Source organism: Gekko japonicus, unplaced genomic scaffold, assembly GCF_001447785.1.
Source record: "Gekko japonicus isolate JY-2015 unplaced genomic scaffold, Gekko_japonicus_V1.1 scaffold1478, whole genome shotgun sequence".
Taxonomy (NCBI): domain Eukaryota; kingdom Metazoa; phylum Chordata; class Lepidosauria; order Squamata; family Gekkonidae; genus Gekko; species Gekko japonicus.
This window is the reverse complement of record NW_015174885.1, coordinates 248,913-268,129: the sequence shown is the minus strand read 5'-3', so window position 1 is coordinate 268,129 and position 19,217 is coordinate 248,913. Positions and strand designations below refer to the sequence as shown.

At 47.3% G+C, this 19,217-nt stretch overlaps 1 protein-coding gene across 1 annotated transcript in view; it reads left to right on the top strand.

The window, feature by feature from the left end:
• WHSC1 (Wolf-Hirschhorn syndrome candidate 1) overlaps positions 1-18,819 on the top strand; it is a 115,448-nt gene extending 96,629 nt beyond the window's left edge. The window contains exons 16-22 of the mRNA XM_015424916.1: positions 4,600-4,703; positions 7,940-8,209; positions 9,216-9,332; positions 12,619-12,760; positions 14,297-14,403; positions 16,834-17,038; positions 18,305-18,819. Of these exons, the coding sequence (XP_015280402.1) occupies positions 4,600-4,703; positions 7,940-8,209; positions 9,216-9,332; positions 12,619-12,760; positions 14,297-14,403; positions 16,834-17,038; positions 18,305-18,567 (1,208 nt within the window). The 3' untranslated portion in view covers positions 18,568-18,819. The remainder of the gene's footprint in view (positions 1-4,599; positions 4,704-7,939; positions 8,210-9,215; positions 9,333-12,618; positions 12,761-14,296; positions 14,404-16,833; positions 17,039-18,304) is intronic.
• Positions 18,820-19,217: the final 398 nt, after the last annotated feature.

The window sequence follows — 19,217 nt, the reverse complement described above, 5'->3', positions numbered from 1 at the left end:
CACACCAACCATTCCCTTCTGGGGAACCATCGTTGCCAATCTCCAGGTGAGGGCTGGAGATCACTCAAAATTACAACAGTTCTTTAGGTAGCAGAGATCAGTTCCTCTGGAGAAAATGGTGGACTCAAGTGTCATTATACCCTGCTGAGGTCGCTACAGCAAATTGATACTGAGTGTCGAAGGCCAGAACACCCGCCCAGAGCCTCTTTCTAGAGGCCGTTGTATTTATTTCCACAACGAGCCTTTTTCCTAGTTCTAAATAAAACAAATAAATGCCTTGGATCTAACCAGCCCTGTCAGACACAAGATCTACAGTCCACACCAGTGCCTTCACAACTCTTAGACTGTACCGGATTATCAACTGGATTAACAAAACTTGAGTGCTGATGAACTGATGCCTTCAAGGTTTCACTAGGGATGTGCTTTCTCTCTCTCTGACACAGCACTGACTTCACATAGAACTGATTCCACACAGAACTTTCAGCTCTCTCTCTCTGACTCCACGCAGCACTGTCAGAGCTCTCACTGACTGAAATCCAACTAACTCCATCAACTGCTTTTTCTCTTAACTGTCATTATTCCAACTGTCATTCTCCAATCTCTCACTGACACACCCACACAGATCCACACAGAATAACTCCTCCCACACTCTGCCATCCACCAATCACGGCACACTGGTTACTATCAAACATTTAAAGGGACACACACATCTCAAACAAGGAATCATCACTAGGTTGGCACCTTTATTCCACTGGGGAACATTCAGGAACTGCACTGGGAGGTGGTCACAGGCCAACTCACCTCCTGGCTGGCTGGTGGTGGCCGCTGGGCCACTCCAGCAGCAGCCTCTCCCACGGAAGAAGCATCGTCTGGTGGTGCTTCTTCAGATGCTTCCACCTACTGGTAGTTGTGAGACGATTGAGGTCTCTCCCACAACTGAGCCGGGCCCTACACAGCTGGCACTGTGTGAAGCAGGTGCTTCCAGACATTAGAGGTGTAGGGGCACCCCACGCTAACCAGCAGCTGCAGGTGTCCCTGGAGCCGCCTCCTGTGAGGAGCTTGGGGCAGACACACCATGTCTTGGGGGAGGGACGGGACAGGAAGAGATACCAGAGGGGGAAGGGGTTGAGATGGCAGCACCACAGAGTGCACCTTCATCTTTTCCTCTTGCGCCATCTCAGGACTCCTCTCCTGTTCCTCCTCAGAAGGCCTGCTGGATTCTGGAGTAATCTCTATCTCCTCCAGAATCCTTTTGGTCGCTGGAGCGAGTTTCAGAGCCGGAACACCCTTGTCCCCAAAGCTCACCCCAGAAGACAGCTCAAGCTGCTCCTCCTCCTGCTGCTGCTGCTGTGCCTCAGCTGCAGGAGTGGCCGCCTGAGCAGGAGATCCCTGCCCAGCGCCCTGCACCTGCGGGCATCTCTCCAGGAGGCGCCCCAGCAGCAACCTGTGGCTGTGGAGCAGTCCTCCACGCAGGTGAGGGGGGGAGCCGCAGCCCTCCCCCTCCCCTCCACCCCTCTAGTCTTCTCCTTAGCCTTTCTCCCAGGGCCCCGCTGTGTTCCCTTCCTGCAGCTCATTGTACTCCCCGCCAAACGCTACCAAAGAAAAAAACAGACAGAGGGCTTTGGCCTCAAACCCACCACCACCACGGAACCCAAAGAACCCAAAGAACAAACTGACAGTAAAATAAGAAAACTTTTTAAAAAACATTAAGTCAAACCAGTCGACATCTTCTCCAGGCAGGCAGGCAGGATCTGGTCCGCAGCAGAGTCTCTCGGGAAGCTCAGAGCAGCAGCTGAACAAAAACCCACTCTCCAAGTCCAGACCTCTCTCAGTCCAAGGGACTTAATTGGCAAGAATCCAAGTCTAGCTCAGCCAGACCCTTGCTTTTATGCTCTTTTGCCCATGCACAGAAGAATTTAAAAAAAAGAAATAACAAACTTCTGCGATTGGCTAAAGAGTGGTGTTTCCCCCTAACCTGAAATCCTGTTGGCCAGATTCCTGCTGCTGCTGCTTCCCCCACCCCCCTTCCCTAGGAAATGGGCGGGGAAAGCAAGGTAGTTAGCTGGACTTCACCTTTGCAGCCAGCAGCAACCTTGCAAAGTTGCAAACCTGCCATGCCATGCCATTTGCAAATGCATTGCCGTGATTGGCTCTAAGCTCCCCCTAAGGGGAGAGTCTCCTTGCAGAAAGCCTGCCGAGATCCCTCTTCCCCCTCCCTCCTGTTGCCCTGGAAACCAGAGCAAATGGCAGAAAAGAGCCAGAAACAAGGTATGTGTAGCCCGTTAAAGATTGAACTTCCCAAGCGGCCACTATTCGGTAAAGCTGAATAAAGCCTTATATTTTCAGCTTTTATCCTTATCAACTATATTGGTAGCCAAATCAGGTTCATCTGTATTCTGCTTAGATAATGCCTTATCGGAATGTTTGGGGTATTTATTCAGCTTGGTTTATACTGAATGCACCACCCCTAGTTTCCACCGTAGATGCTCCTCTGAATAGCACCGTCCAAATCTGTTCATATCCAAGGGACTTAGTTGGCAAGAATCCAAGCAGACTTGTTCCAGTTACCACCTACAAAAGCTGAGTTGCTCATGATTCAGCTGATGTAGTGGCGCTGGAGAAGAATGATTCTGTTTGCTCTCTTGTAGGGCCTCCAAATGGCCTCTAGGGCAGGGGTGTCAAACATGCGGCCCAGGGGCCAGATCAGGCCCCCGGGGGGCTTCCATCAGGGCCGCAGTGGAACTGGCCCTCTCCTGCTTCCAGTTCTGCTGCTGCTGCTGCTGCATCATAGCTTGCTTCACCGGACTCTCTTAACCACTCAGCCATTTCATGTTTTAACCCAGGTCCTAGAGTCAGAACTCTTGAGCATGAGATTTCTGTGGTGAATGTCAATAAATCCAAAGCGGGTTTGCAGCTTACAGAGCTAATGTTTTAAGCATGTTTTTATTTTAAATTAAAAAATATATATCTTTGTGTTTGTGCCCTTTATAAATTTTATGTCTCTGCTACCTGGCATTATATTTTATGGCATACATGGCCCGGCCCAACAGGGTCTCATTTATGTCAGATCCGGCCCTCCTAACAAATGAGTTCGACACCCCTGCTTCCGGGCATATGGAGTCAAATTTAGTGCAGATTGTCCAGTACTTGACTAAGCCATCCTTCAGCCTAGCTCAGATCCCTCAACAAAGGCATGAGCCACGCAGCTGAGTTCCTGTGAGGCTGGAGAACGATGCTGTCAGTTGCCCCTACCTTGATTTCTTCTCTTCGACCTCTAGCTTGCTAACACCAGGCATGAAACGGGAAATGAAAGCAGAGGAGATTGTTAGTATCACTTTCAAACTCCTACTTGGGATCAGTGTTCCCTCTAAGCTGAGTCAGTGTGAGCTAGCTCACAGTTTTTTTAGCCTCCAGCTCACATATTTTTGTCTTAGCTCAGGGAAGGAGGGCTCCAAAGCAAACTGATTTATGCAGCAGCCAAACCGCTCGCTCTCAACTTTCGTGCCAGCAGCTCACAAAGTTGAATTTTTGCTCACAAGACTCCACAACTTAGAGGGAGCATTGCTTGGGATTTGTAAAAAACACTGGTGTTGCCAAGGACATGCTGGCCTTTCTCTCCCTGCCCTCTAGGTGACACATGAAGGCTTCTTCTCCCCTTCCCTGTCTTTGGTATTCACTCTCAGCAGGCCGTTCCTATGCATATCATAGAATCATAGAATGTTAGATTTGGAAGGGACCTTGCAGGTCATCTAGTCCAACCCCCTGCACTCTGCAGGAGCATAGCTGAAAGATAGCCCTACATACCTACAACATACCCAAAAGATGGCCGTCCAGCCTCCGCTTGAAAACGTCTAGCGAAGGAGCATCCACCACCTCCTGTTCCACTGCTCAACCACTCTTACAGTTAGGAAGTTTCTCCTGATATTTAGCCAGTAACGATTCCCTTGTAATTTCCACCCATTAGATCTAGTCTTGCAATCTGGAGCAAGAGAGAATAGATCCGCTCCATCTTCTGCATGTTTGTCTCTATTTTGTGGAACCCTCCGAATCAAACTGCCCTTACAGGGAGTGCACGGAACTGTTTATGGGGCTTTACCAGAATGCAACAGCACTGACATTCTGAGGCAAGGCAGCTTCTGTTTGGAGAAAAGAGGTGGATGGTCTGAAATCCATAAGGGGTATTCTCGGAGTATCTGGTGGGAACCGTATGACTTGGTTGCTGCCCTATATAAGCTGGCACTGCGAGAGGGGACCGAGGAGAAGCACCCGTCTTTTTTAAACTCCTGTGCTGAATTTATGGGAGCCAAAATCCATCTTTTGTGTTTAGTACACTTCATAAAAAAGCCAGGGTCTATCTCTCATCTGAATTCTTATGATTAGCATAGAAAAGCACATGGATATCAGTTGCCTGATTTATTTATTCTGAATCAGCTAATCTAGAGTAGATGCAAACAATACATTGATACAGTCCCAGCAGATCGCATCTGCTTGTGTTTGTGTGTGTGTACATGCTTGTGCATCAGTGCCTTCTGGATTATATGTTGTGGTACGTTCATATGAGTGCAATAATTTGTTCCCACTCCGTCTGTTTTTTTAAAGCTTTGCAAGATGCCGAGGCACGTTTTCGAGAAATTAAACTTCGTCGGGAAGCCAAAGAAACTCAAGAAAACGAACGCAAACCTCCTCCTTACAAGCACATAAAGGTAAGACACTTGGTGTCATGTGCGCTTCCTCCCTGCCCGAAGGAGTGACTCTCAGAGCGGTTTACCATCTCCTTTCCCTTCCCCTCCTCACAACAGGACACCCTGTTGTCAGGGTCCTTAGTCAGGTCACACCACATAGGGCTTCATAAGAAGATAACTGTTTATTAGGAGCTCCAGTACTAAAGAACACGTGTACAGCTTGTGTCAGGAATAGCCTTCAGTATAAGGGCTTCAGACTTATAGTAAAATCAAACATCCCCCCTGTGAGAGCAAGCCAATGATTATAGTTCGCGCGCACGGGCAGAAGCGAGCGGGCAAAGCGCAAAAGCCGTTAACTTTCCCAGTGGAGTTAATTGCAACTGGAGACAACAAGGTTAAGCCTGAGATAGAGCACAGAAGCAGAGCAATAGCTATAGATATCTCATCTTGTTCGTTCCGTTTAAAAAAATCTTGAATTTCCAGTTTAGTGTTTTTTATAAATTCACGATCTCTTAATAAGCCAAGATTTATTCTCCATCTTGGTTTCCTATGCATTTCTTTAAGAGAGAGTAATATCGGATAGTGGTCAGCAAATGTTTTTGGCAATATTTCCGCTTCCAATGTCTCAAATATCCAACTAGTTGATATCCATGCCATATCTATTCTCGACCAGCAGTTATGTCTAGCTGAGTAATATGTAAAGTCTTTCTTCTCTAGATTTCTAATTCTCCATATATCTATTAATTTATATTCTTCTACCATTTCCAAAAAAAATTTGTGGTAAAATCTGGCTTTTTTTCTTTTTTATTCGCATTGATTTCCTGTCTGGATCAAAAACCGCATTAAAATCACCTATAATACATATATTTTCAAACATTTACTTTATTACAATTTCATATAACGTTTTAAAGAACGGTTCTTGAGTCTGATTTGGTGCATATATATTAATAATCAGGTTCTCTCCTGTCTTCTTATTTTGACAGCTACAATTCTTCCATCATCTGAAGCATGTATTAATTCAGGGGAGAGAGATTCCTTAACATATATTGCAACCCCATTTTTCTTCTTTTTATCCGTAGCTATAAATTCTTTACCTAATTTTTTACATATTAAATATTTTCATCATTTTTTTTATATGAGTTCCGGTTCCTCGAGGAACAGGTGTGTGTGGAGACTTCTCTCCAGCAGCAACCTAACCTATAGTTTCCTAGACGGTTTCAACGTCTCAAAATGCTCTCATGAAGAGAGAGCACGGCAAGGGGTTCATGTATAGACTTTCAGGGCGATTGCCCAGCTCTGAAATGTCCAGCAAACCCTGAAGCGGGGAGCATTAGGAGGCTTGTCGTCGAGAACGCTGAGCGCAAGCTGAACCGACAGAGTCAAACTTTAGATGCTATGGATAGGTGGTCTTCATAGGGAGGGCAGATCATGGGAGGAAGAGCAGGAAGGGTTGCATCAGTGCTTAGTTCTCGTGGCCCTTCCTTACACGCCGAGGGAAATGCTGATCACCACTTTGGGGGTCAGGAGGCAATTGTTCTCTGGGCCAGTTTGGCCGAGGATCCTGGAGGGTTTTTGCCATCTTCTGGGAATGGAGCAGGAGTCACTGGGGGTGTGGAGGGGGGAGGGTATTTGTGAATTTCCTGCATTGTACAGGGGGTTGGACTAGATGACCCCGGAGGTCCCTCCCAACTCTATGATTCTAGGTGGTTTGCCATTGCCTCTGCAACCCTAGAGAACAATATGCAGGTGATTAAAATTCATATCTGGAGAGTGGAGGGTAGAACACCAGGCTTAAAAAAGGCAGCTTACCTTTTCTGGAATCTTTTCTGCCCCGCTAACAAACATTTTTTTATATAACATTTTATTGATAAATGTAAAATGAAAATAACACTTAACAAACAGGTAAGTCAGAGTGTACAGAAAACGAGCGTCAAGATTATACAAAACATAAAATCATCCAAATTACAATGCCAGGGTACAATCCAAATAACAAGGAAGTAAATCAAATCTTACCACAAGTCTAAATCATTAACAGTAGCAGGAATTTCGCCCTGTTCAATTAAATATTTCAGAATAGGAAACCAGATCGTAGCATGATCTAAGGAAGACTCATATGAGTTTTTATCATTCACGTTTTCCGTTATTTTTGACATTATATAAAACTTCCAGAGTTTAGCATGCCAATGACGTTGTTGAGGGCTTCTAGTATGTTTCCAGAGTAAAGCTACAGCATTTTTGGCTGCTGCTAACAAAAAGGCTATTGCTAACAAACATTTTAAAGAAACAAATAGCGCTGTCGTATTCTGTGACAGATATGAATAAGAGTAGGGGTTTTTTAAATTACCGTTCTTGTTGCATTGCATTTATATGCCACCCCTCTTCCAAGAAGCTCAGGGTGGCACGTGGGTGAGTTATTCCGTTTTAATGGTCCTGCAGTCTGCTGAGCAGGTAGCAACAGGGACCGGCCAGGTTGGGGTCACCCAGTGATTTTCATCTCCCAGCAGATACAGGAATTTAGGGTCTCCCTAGATGCAATCATCCCCCCTTGGTTCTGTGCCAAGTGATGATGTCTTGAGTGTTAGCAACCATCTGTCTTGGAGGCCACGGGAACTGTCTCTGCAAGGCAGCGGCTGCCACCCGCAAGAAGTGTTCAACTTGCGAGCAGCCGTCATTTGCATGTAGAACCAACATGTCAGTGCCGTCTCTCGCAAAGGAAGTGTGGCGCTGCCATCAGATCCCTCTCAGTGTGTCGACATTGAGCAGACCTGCCCTGGGGAAGTGGCCCTACAGGAGAGTAGAGTTCTAGCTGGCATTTGTAGAACAACGATCAGACCTTAAGATATCCTTTCGTACAGGGGTCCCCAACATGGGGCACCTTGGCGCCCACCGACCTCACAGGGTGTCTGTTGTGGGGAGGGGAAGGGAAAGGAGTTTGTAAGTCACTCTTGAGTGAAGGGCAGGGTATAAATCCAATCTCCTTCTCCTCCTGTTATTTTGTGTCTGTATCCACCATGCTGTATCAGAATTTGAAAGGTGCCCACAGGCTCGAAAAAGTTGGGGACCCCATGCGATTCGTGGGCACGTGCAGTGCTGACAACCAGCAAAGAATAGGAGATGGAGTTGTGGGAGAGAAAAGAAAACATGGGTTTGGGGGTGGGGGCTTAAAGGTTAATGAGTTTGTTGAATTATAGTTTGCTTTTGGGGAGGAAACATCCAATGACTGTGTTTCAAAGCTTTTATTTATATGTATTATTCAGGTAAATAAAGCTTTTGGGAAGGTTCAGATTTACACGGCTGACATTTCCGAGATTCCCAAATGCAACTGCAAACCCTGTGACGAAAATCCCTGTGGTCTCGATTCCGAATGTCTGAATCGGATGCTAATGTACGAATGTCACCCACAAGTGTGTCCAGCGGGGGACCGCTGCCAGAACCAGTGCTTTACCAAGCGCCAGTACCCCGAGACAAAGATCATCAAGACGGACGGCAAAGGATGGGGCTTGCTTGCTAAGAGGGATATTAAAAAGGTAGGCATTAAGAGAGCCGAGTCAGTTCACCGGAAGCATGACAAGACGCCTCGGTTTGTGGTAGGGAATCCCTCCCAACTTGCTTGCTTTTTGGGGTTTCCCTGTTTCATTTTCACTAGGGTATCAAAGGATAAGGTAGAAGGAGGGAGGGGTCTTGAAATTCCATTCCCCTCCCCCTGGATCTCCCTCCCTGCACTATTTCTTCTTTCCCCTGGCAGCCCCCACAGCCTCCCCCCTTTTCCTAATTTCCTCTTCTCCACCAGTAGATGGGCGCTATCTCACTGTCCCCACAGATGCAGTGTTTTTGATCATTGACATGGCCCACTTACTGAACTCAACTGGCAGTGTTTTTGATCCTTGGCATGGCCCACTTACTGAACTCAACTGGCAGTGTTTTGATTCTTGGCATGGCCCACTTACTGAACTCAGCTGGAGCAGTTGCCTGTGTTTTTAGTACTCTGTTCTGTCTTTGTGGCATGCAAAGGTCTGGACCACATAGGTTGTAAAATGCGGGGGGGGGGGGATTAACTTTGGACTTGATTCAGTAAAGTATATTGGAAAATGGGCCAGATAGTGATACTGGATATGAAACAAACGTTCAGAAGTTTCAGGCCAATGTTTTATCTAGCCAGCCATAGTGTTGGTAGAACTTCCTCTGGCTGGTTTGCTATATTTGTAGCAGTTGATACTCTTCTACTACACCAGTCTGGTGTAGTGGTTAAGTGTGCGGACTCTAATCTGGGAGAACCGGGTTTGATTCCCCACTCCTCCACTTGCACCTGCTGATGTGACCTTGGGTCAGTCACAAGCTCTGGCACAGCTGTCCTTGAAAAAGAGCAGTTTGTATCAGAGTTCTCTCAGCCCCACCCACCTCACAGGGTGTCTGTTGTGGGGAGGGGAGGGGAAGGGGGAAGGGAGTTTGTAAGCCGCTCTGAGACTCCTTCGGGTAGTGAAGGGCGGGGTATAAATCCAATCTCCTCCTCTTCTCTTCTCTTCTGTTCTTCAGGGTGAGTTTGTCAACGAATATGTGGGTGAGCTAATTGATGAAGAGGAGTGCATGGCCAGGATCAAATATGCTCATGAAAACGACATCACATACTTCTATATGCTCACTATCGATAAGGTATGGTGTATTTAAATGTCTTAATTCAGGAGTACTTACCATAAGTTTAAGAAGGCCATGGTCCAGGCTATTAATTAGTATACAGTTTTACAATGAGGTTTTTAAGAAAAATATTTATTTTGGATAATTTTAAATGACACATTGAGATTATTAAGCACATTCATGTTTTTAAAATCCACCAATAGTTACCTCTAGAATATCTACGAAAGCGTGGCCATAGTGTCTCTCGGGTATTTCTCGTACCAATAAACAAAACTTTTGCCTCCCCAATCATTTGAAAAATCTGCTGTGGCATTTATATTACCAGATCTTATTATGGGTCATTTGCACGTAACTGTCTTGGTGGTGCGTGATGCCATTGAAAAAGAACCTTATCACCACACTTAAAAATGTTGTTGACTCTACTTGACATATGCAGTTCCACTGTCCCCAGTCGTAGGTCCCATTTCCTTTGATGTGCATCTGTACTTTCCAACAAAAATTCCCAGCTTTAAATATATGCAAAATTGGTATTTTAATCTTATTGGAGTGTCCACTATATATTATAGCCATAGAAATTGGGGGTGGGTGGGGGGTTTGGTATTTTTTGTGTGTGTGTGCTTGTGAATGTGTGTGAACCTGGAAGTCATGGCAACCTCTTGTGATTGGCCCCTAACGGAGGCCTGGAGGATATTCAGAGAGGTGTCTTAATAAATCCTGCCCCCGCCTCCCACCTCTGGTATTCCAAGGAGGCCTCCCATCCAAGTACTTGCCAGAGCCGACCCCGCTTAGCTTCCGCAATCTGACGAGATCTTGCTTGCCCGGGCTATCCAGGTCAGGGCAGAAATAGGTTTTTAACACAGTACCTAGACAATTTTTCATCTTTGTCTCACCACAAACTAGTTTTACTCCTTTTATCTGGCAGATTCCCTGACTGTTGCTGCTGTTAGTGTCGAGTCCAGATGATGCTACTTAACAGAAGGGTGTTTGACTGCTCGAGACTTTTAGTCAAGGAGTTTGATTAATCAGATTAAAGGAAAGGGATATATGATGGTGTGGGTCTGAACTTACTTGCTGAGACTTAAGTGGGAAAGAAATCCTTGGGTGTACTAGAAAGCTCAATGAAAAAAATGTCAGACCAGTGTGCCACAGAAGGTGAAAAAGAAACTCTTTTTTTGGGATTATTAAGAAAAGGATTGAAAATAAAACAGCCTATGTATAACACCCCTGTGTAGATCTATGGTTCAGCCTCATTTGGAATACTTTTTCTCCTCCCAAAATACTAGACCTTGAGGGCATCCAATGAAGCTGATGGGCAGTAGATTTCAGGGTGGACAAAAGGAAACACTTCTTTACCCAAGGAGTGAGTCAAATATGGACTTTGCTGCCAGAGGAGGTAGTGATGGCCACAGGCATAGACAGCTTTAAACGGGGATTAGACAAGATTTATGGAGGATAGTTTTATTAGAGGCCAGCTAGCGATGATGACTAAAGGAAACCTTCCCAGTAAACCTCTGAATACCAGTGCCAGGAGGCAACATCAGAGGAAGGTCTTGGCCTCTGTGCCCTGCAGGGATGTGAGGGCAATCTGTCTGCAGCATCCGTCATCCTGTTGTTCTGGAATAAATGTATGCCCTGTGGCTGGCCCTCCAGAGGGACTGGTTGGTCACTGTGAGGCAGGGTGCTGGACTAGATGGACCACTAGTCTGATCCAGCAGGGCCCTTCTTATGTTCATATCAGGGGAAGGCCTCAGCCTCTCTGCCCTGTTGGCTGTCCAGAGGAACTGGTTGGCCAATCTGTGAGGCAGGATGCTGGACTAGATGGACCACTCGTCTGATCCAGCAGGGGCAGGGCTCTTTATGGGTTTTCTGTTTATCCGTAATAATTTCACCTGCAGCCAAATGATACAATTTTTGCCACAAGATTCCTAATTTATCTATAATGAAACCATGTTAAAGACCTGTTAGGGTTTTGTATTTTCCTACTTAATTCCATTATTCACAAGATCATAGAACAACCTCCTAAATGCAGAAATATAAAATAACTTGTCACAGCTACTATAAAATGTCACTGATGCAGATATTTGAGGCAACTGTTGTTGTTTTCAGTGTGTGTATGTACTGTGACATTTTATGTAGAAGAGTGTTTTGAATTGAATTGATCAAGGTGGCTAACAGAAGACTGGAATGGTCACACACTTCCCTGTCCTACGACAATGCTTTTCCAAGGGTCAAAAACATTCAGCCCATGGTTTTGTTGCAATAATCACAACAGCCCTTTAAGGTGGCTCAAGTGATTAAGACGCTGAACTGCAGACCGGAAGGTCGGTAGTTCGGCAGTTGGAGACCTGAGTGTCGCATGATGGAGTGAGCTCCCGTCTCTGGCCCCAGTTCCTGCCAACCTAGCCGTTCGAAAGCAAGAAATCGCAAGTAGATAAATAGGCACCACTTTGGTGGGAAGGGAACAGCATTCCGTGCGCCTCGGCGTTTAGTCATGCCGGCCACATGACCACGGAAACGTCTTCAGACAGCGCTGGTTCTTCGGCTTGGAAGATGAGCACCACATCCCTAGGGTTGGTTCGACTGGCTTTCAAGCAAGGGAAACCTTTACCTTTCAATAGGTCTGAGCTGTCACCAGGTGGCAGACGAGCGGCCACAGCAGTGGTGGGGGAGGTGCCTTATGGCCGAGGCAGTTGCCAAGCCCCCCCCCCACACACACACCATTCTTTTTGGTCCTACACCAACTCACATTGTTCTGTTCTATGACCCAAGGTGAAGTAAACTTTGATTCCCACCATAAACAGTAACGCTCTCGTAAAGTCAAACATTTGGTGAAAGAGGACCCCTATTTCGGGATATACATGAAGCTGCCTCCTAGTGAATTGGACCCTTGGTCCCTTACAGTCGGCATGGTCTACTCGGACGGGCAGCGGCTCCCCAGGGTCTCAGGCAGAGTGTCTTTCCCATCACCCACCGCCAGGTCCTTTTAATGACAGGTGCCAGGGATTGAACCCGGGACCATCTGCGTGCCAAGCAGAGACTCTGCCACTGAGCCACGGCCTCTCCTGAGTCACGACACCACACTCCTGTGGAAAAGGGCATCCATCGATGCTGTGCTCATTTCTCTTTTTCGAACGATTGATCTGGAAGCATCTTCAGCACGCTGGCCACCCTGCCGTGGGCATAGCCATGGCGGTCTGCCATGAGGGTGGCCGGTAGGATTCCGCACCTGCCCGAGCCGATGTCTCTGCGGTTCGGCCCTGCGGCTATTAATTGCACGCTGTCCTTTCGCCTTCCCAACTTCCAGGATCGCATCATCGACGCCGGCCCGAAAGGAAACTATTCCCGATTTATGAATCACAGCTGCCAACCAAACTGTGAGACTTTAAAGTGGACGGTGCATGGTGACACCCGTGTGGGACTGTTTGCTGTGTGCGATATCCCTGCAGGTAACGCTGCAGTGTTAAAGCTGCAAAACCATTCCTACAACATCTACGCCTGGTGTAAAACACCGGCGCTCTGGCACCAAAGTATGGATCCATTTCTGGAGGTGGGGGGGGGGGGGTCTTACTGCCGGTGATGAAGGATGCATCCGGTGTTTTCTCCTCTCCTGTTAGGGAAGAATGTGAACACAGCTTAGTAGGGGGTGCTAGAATGAAGAATGCATTGGGGGGGGGAACGCTTAGAAGACGGTCCCCCGTCCAATGCCGACTTTGCGCAGTGAAAGGGGGGGGGGTTGATGCCGGTGAACCTCCCGACGTCGACAGGAGTGCCGTCAGTTGAGAGTCCGAAGGGGTCTCAGCAGACATATCTCCGGCAGGCAAGGGGGTCAGTGCAGACTCCCAAAGTGCCACTCGAAGCCTCGCAGCTCTGTTTTTGCGGGTCTGAGAACTTTGAGCAATGGTGGCAGCAAGCGTCTGGGCGATGAGCTTCTCCAAGGCAGAGAATGCAGAGTGTGTGGCCGTCACGGGGGGCAAGTTTGCTTCCACAGCCGACACACAATTTAAAACATCCCCACTTTTCAGCCATAAAATAATAAAATGGCACCAAAAGAAAAAGAGGGCCCTCGGATAAGGTGAAATTAAAATTACCTCAGAGCGAGGGGGGGAAAGGTGGGAAGCCGCCTGAGGAGCAGCAACCCTCAAAGAAAAGTTGTTTGTTTTTGTCCTAGTAAAGAATAAAATAAATGTAGCAAGAGGAAAAAATAACGATTTGAGCAATCCCTCGTGAGAGGGAAAAGTAACGCTTCTTCACCGACTGACAGAAAACAAGCTGTTAACAGCACGGCGGTCAGAAGAGAACTGGCGGGATGTCCGTGCCCCGCCTCTTTGGGCATGCGCATGCCTGGGAGAGAGGCACGAAAATCCCTTTGTGAGCTTTGCATACCACCGATTTGAATCAGCGCAGGCGCATAATCCCATGGGTGTGATTCACAGAGACCACAAAGAAGATCTTGCTTCTTCTGCAGCTGGGCTGTGAGTAACAGGGTTGTCTGTGCCTTTGGCACTGAAGGAGCACAGAGTGCATTTGGCATAACACCTCTCTGTGCATCAGACGACAAATCAAGATTTAGTTTGGAGCAAAAATTGACAAGGTTTTCATGACTTTCTGTCTTTCCTCCCTCTTCTAAACCAACATTGTTCTCTGCACTTCAACAAAGTAGAAAGTTTTCTTGTTTTAAAAATTGTTTCATTTTTAGCTGTATATATCACTTTCAGTGGCGTCTCCAAAGGAGTTCACAACAATACATAACAGTACGGTTTCAGTAATAAAACCTTAAAAATTAAAGCCATAAAACACATGGATGGAAAAGGGAGAGGTGGAGAGACAGAGACAGAGGAGGGGAACAAGTTAAAAAGCAGACTCTTAAAATCCTGAACTCAGCAAATCGTGTGTCCAGGACTGGCCTCGTTGGCTGCAATGGACTCTTGTGCCTCTAGGACAGAGCAACCCTAATAAGTGTCTTAACGATTTCCTCAACGCAGGGACTGAACTGACGTTTAATTACAACCTGGACTGCCTGGGCAATGAGAAAACAGCATGTAAATGTGGTGCTCCAAACTGTAGCGGCTTCCTCGGGGACAGGCCAAAGGTACGTTGCGTGCCCAAGGAGTCAGTAGTGGCCACTCATTTCCTTACCTGCTTCCAGTATTTGTCTGCCCGATTCATGACTGTCTGCTCCGGCAGCAGCTGACCAGAGGCAGAAAGGGAAGTCCGCTGTGAGCCCCCCCCCCCCCCCCCCCCTGTATTTTCTATACTGGCCTCTCTTTGTAATGATGCCCTTCCCCCACAAACACAAACATGCACACAGTGTATGAAATCAGGCCCACCAGTGTGCAACATGCATCTGAAAAAGTGATCCCTGACTTGCAGAAACTTGCCCTGAAATAAATGTTAACTCTTTGAGGTGCTGCTTGACTTCCCATGTAACGTCCCCCGGGGGGGGGGGGCACACGGATCTAGCAGTAAGGGTGCTTCACTGGCCTTTCCTGAGATGACCTGGTAGCACTCAGAGGAAAATGCGACGAAGGTATCCCAAGCCCAGTCTATTAAGTGCATGAACAGGAGCAAGCATTTCCTGAAGTATAGGGCTTAAGCATAGGTTTACTTGTTATCACAATAACTAAGCCTAGTTCCACTGTTGTTGTATGTTTTTATTGTTTTTTACTGTTTAAAATAAAATAATTAAATATATAAATAAATAAACCAGGTGCTTTACCCAAAAGAGACTGGGTGGCCAGTGCATTTTCTTGAAAGGCGAGTCCTCCCTCTAACCACCCTCATTAGAAGGTTTCACGCCAGCATTGCAAAAGGGGGGGAAAGTAGCCGTGTTAGTCTGTATGTAGCAGGAGAAAAGAGCCGGAGTCCAGGAGCACCTTAAAGACTGATAAAAATTGTGGCAGGGGAGGAGCTTTCATGAGTCACACTGCTCACTTCTACAGGTATCTGAAGAAGTGAGCAGTGACTTGGAAAAGCTCGTGCCCTGCTACAAAGATTGCAAAGGGGGGAGAAAGTAGCCATGTTGTTCTGCCTGTAGCAGTAGAAAAGGATAAGAGTCCAGTAGTTCGAAACCTACTAGTCAACCTAGCAGTTCGAAAGCAAGAAATTGCAAGTAGATAAATAGGTACTACTTCGGTGGGAAGGTAAAAGCGTTCCGTGTGCCTTGGCGTTTAGTCATGCCGGCCACATGACCACGGAAATGTCTTCAGACAGCGCTGGCTCTTCGGCTTTGAAACGGAGATGAGCACCGCAACCCTAGAGTCGGATTCGACTGGCTTTCGAGCAAGGGAACCTTTACCTTTACTAGCACCTTAAAGACTAAGAAAATTTGTGGCAGGGCATGAAGTTTTGTGAGTCACGGCTCACCAGGTATCCCTGCCCCCCTTAGATTTTGTCTTTGTGACATTACATTTTGAGATGCCCGTGGCATGAAACTCCTAGGTTAAGGTACAGCATACCTATTATTCCGCCAAGTAATGGACTCTCCGATCTGGATTTGGTCAAATTTTTACTTTCGGACCTTGACCACTGTGTTTCTAGTAGAATGGCGCTATTTGCCTTAGCATCAAGGAAAATCAGAACGAGTATAGGATTTAACGCAGTTACTGATATTTTTAGTGCCCAAATTGTCACTTTATAGCCTGATGTGGGGTTTTTTTTTACTCAACCATGGTGTGACTTGTTATGGCCTATGGGAATAAAAGTTATCTACTACATCGCTCACCTCTTCAGAAGTGGGCCGTGACTCACAGAAGTTCTTACCCTGCCACAGAGAATGCAAAGGTGTGCACGATACTCGTGACATCCTTTTTTAGACAGAACTGCTGTCACGTCTTTACTAAGTGTAATTTGCAAAGTTTGCTGCCACCTCAAATCTCAAGTGTTGTTGTTGTTTTTTTGTGGGGTTTTTCTTTTTTTTGGGGGGGGGTTGTGCACCATCTGTAACAGGAAAACCTTTTCTAGTCAAAGGCTGCAGCAGCCCAGCTGCCCAGGTCTGGATTCGGCCTGCCTCTGCTAGCCTTCAGTCTACAAAATACTGGCTAAAAACAGGAAATGCTTGAGGAAAATGGTGGCATAAGTAAAGTAGTCTGATGCTCAGCGGCTCAGAATGGAGAACTGGAGGCGTCCGTCCCTCAAGGACCCGGCAGAAGGTCCAGCTGGCTTCTCACGCTGGTTGGCCACTGTCTTAGTTGGGTAGTCTCAGAGGGTAACCGTGTAGAAGAGTTGGGTTCAAGTCCGGTAGCACCTCAGGAGACTAGCCAGATTTTCGGAGTACGAGTTTTCAAGAGCCAAAGCTCCCCTTTGTCAGATCTGATGAAGGGAGCGTTGGCTCCAGAGAGCTCATACCCCCAAAATCTCACTGGTGTGTAAAGGTGTGACTGGACTTGAATCCAGCTCTTCTCTGGAGTGCCCCCGTTTCTGCCGTCTTCCCTTGGCAACAGAGTTCTTCCTGTAATTCCTCTCGATCAACAGTATTGATCTCTTTAAAAAAAAAAACAAACTGAAATGTTGTCATTTTTAGAATTCATCCTCTAACGCTTCGGAGGAGAAAGGAAAGAAAACCAAAAGGAGAGCGAGGCGGCGCCGAACAAAGAGCGAAGCGAGGAAGAAATCGGAGGACTACTGCTTCCGCTGCAATGACGGAGGCCAGCTGGTGCTATGCGACAGGAAGACCTGCACCAAGGCATACCACCTGTCTTGCCTGGGCTTGGTGAAACGCCCCTTTGGTGAGTCAGCGTGACGAGGGTTCCAAACGGTGGTTCTGGGTCCCAGCAGAAACGCTGTTCTTTTAAAGACGGCTGTTTTTGTAGATTGCTTGTCCTTAACTTGGGAGGGGGGCGGTGTTTTAAGATTGTTTTCCTCGGATTGCAGCATTTGGTCACCACCGCTGTTTGAAATGCTGATCTGTAGAGGACTGGATAGAAGCAGGAAAGGCAAGCGTTGTCATCACCACACATAATGGGGTGGAGAGCCCTGGCCTCAGTGGCCCAGACTGGCCCCATTTCAGAAGCTAAGCAGGGTCAGCCCTGCTCAGGGGGAGGGGAGACCACCAAGGAGGTCCGGGGTTGCCACACAAAGGCAAGTCCCCTCCGAATGCCTCTTGCCCTGAAAACCCTGTGGGGTCGCCATAGGTGGGCTGCGACTTGGCGGCACCTCCCACCCGCTTCTTTGTGCCCTGACTGGAACGGCCCGATGGCCCCGGGAGGCCTGATCTCATCAGATCTCAGAAGCTAAGCAGGGCTGGCCCCGGTTTGTACTTGGATGGGAGACCACCGGGGAAGTCCAGGGTCCTGACACAAGAGGCACGCCACGGCAAACCGCCTCCGAACATCTCTTGCCTGAAGACCCCATGAGGGGTCGTCGTAAGTGGGCTGCAACTTGGCTGCACTTTGCACCACCAGTGGGTGGAGGAGAACACTCTTGGACCAAGGTGGGCGTGTCCCTGAAAAGGGGTGGGGACCAATGCTCCCTCTAAGTTGTGGAGTCTTGTGAGCAAAAATTCTACTCTGTGAGCTACTGGCATTAAGTGGTGAGTGAGCAATTTGGCTACTGCGTCAATTCGTTTGCTCTGGAGCCCTCCTTCCTGAGCCAACCAAAATGTGTGAGCCGGAGGCTAAAAAACTGTGAGCCAGCTCACGCTAACTCAGCTTAGAGGGAACACTGGCCAAGACCAAAATGTGTGAGCCGGAGGCTAAAAAACTGTGAGCCAGCTCACACTAACTCAGCTTAGAGGGAACACTGGTGTGGACAGCATGCACCCATGAAGGAGTATTCCGATAATTCCCCACACCTGTCTCATGACCCATTTGGAGGGAGCTCTCCTCCTTCCTCTAGTTTAAAGACAAATGTAATTTAAAGATAAAATCTGAGGAATCTAAAAGATAAAATTCCATTTCTTAAAGCTGAAAATGCTGATACTGTTTAAACCAGAGGATCCACTTAACTGTTGTTTCCATCCAAACGCACTCTGTCCCCTTCTTTCTCCCCGCCAGGGAAATGGGAATGCCCCTGGCACCACTGCGATGTCTGTGGGAAGCCTTCTGCCTCCTTCTGCCACTTCTGCCCAAACTCCTTCTGCAAGGATCATTACGACGAGATGTCACTGAGTTCTAACGCAAGTGGACAGTTGTTCTGCTCGGACCACGCCGGAGAGAATTTCACTGCCAAGAAGACCAAGAGAGCCCCTCGGAAACTGACCCCCGTGAAGTGTAAGAAAAGGCAAAGGAACAAATGGAAGAGGACGGCGTGTAAATAGCGACGGACCAGAGTATCCAGTGCCAACGTCTTGTAGATAAGTTGTGAATAGGGTCAGGGAAGGACATGCACACTGCCAAACCGTTTTGGGTTTTTTTTTGTTTTTTTTAATCCACTGAGCCAGCCACGGCAGGGCATTCACTGCCTCTGCACTGATCATGAACCATGAAAACACTTCCAGGACAAAAACCAGGTTACTTCTCAGCAATAATGGCAACACTTGAACTGTTTGGACCGAAGCAATGATTATTATTTTTTTCTGTTTCTTGGGAGAACGCTTTATATCCAGCCAATTAAGGTATATCCGAGTCACTTGGGAAATGGTAGCCGCCACTCGAGTGTTGTCCCCCCCCCCCCCCCCCCGGTTAAGAGATACTCTTCCTACGGGGCCCTTTTTCATACGATGGGATGTCCAAACTGCATTGCGTTTTTTTTGTTTTGTTTTTGTTTCTTGTTTCAATCCTTCGTGTTTATTGTAGTGACAGTCTACCCCAGAGCGAGAGTACCAGAAAAATGCGATACACTATGTGTTAGCCCAGTAAGGAGTTCCGAAAGAAAGATCCCTGATCTTCTGTTGATTTTCAATGAAGTGGAATTACACATGACCTGAAGTCCACATTTAAATTGATATTAAAATCCGTGTCCAATTTT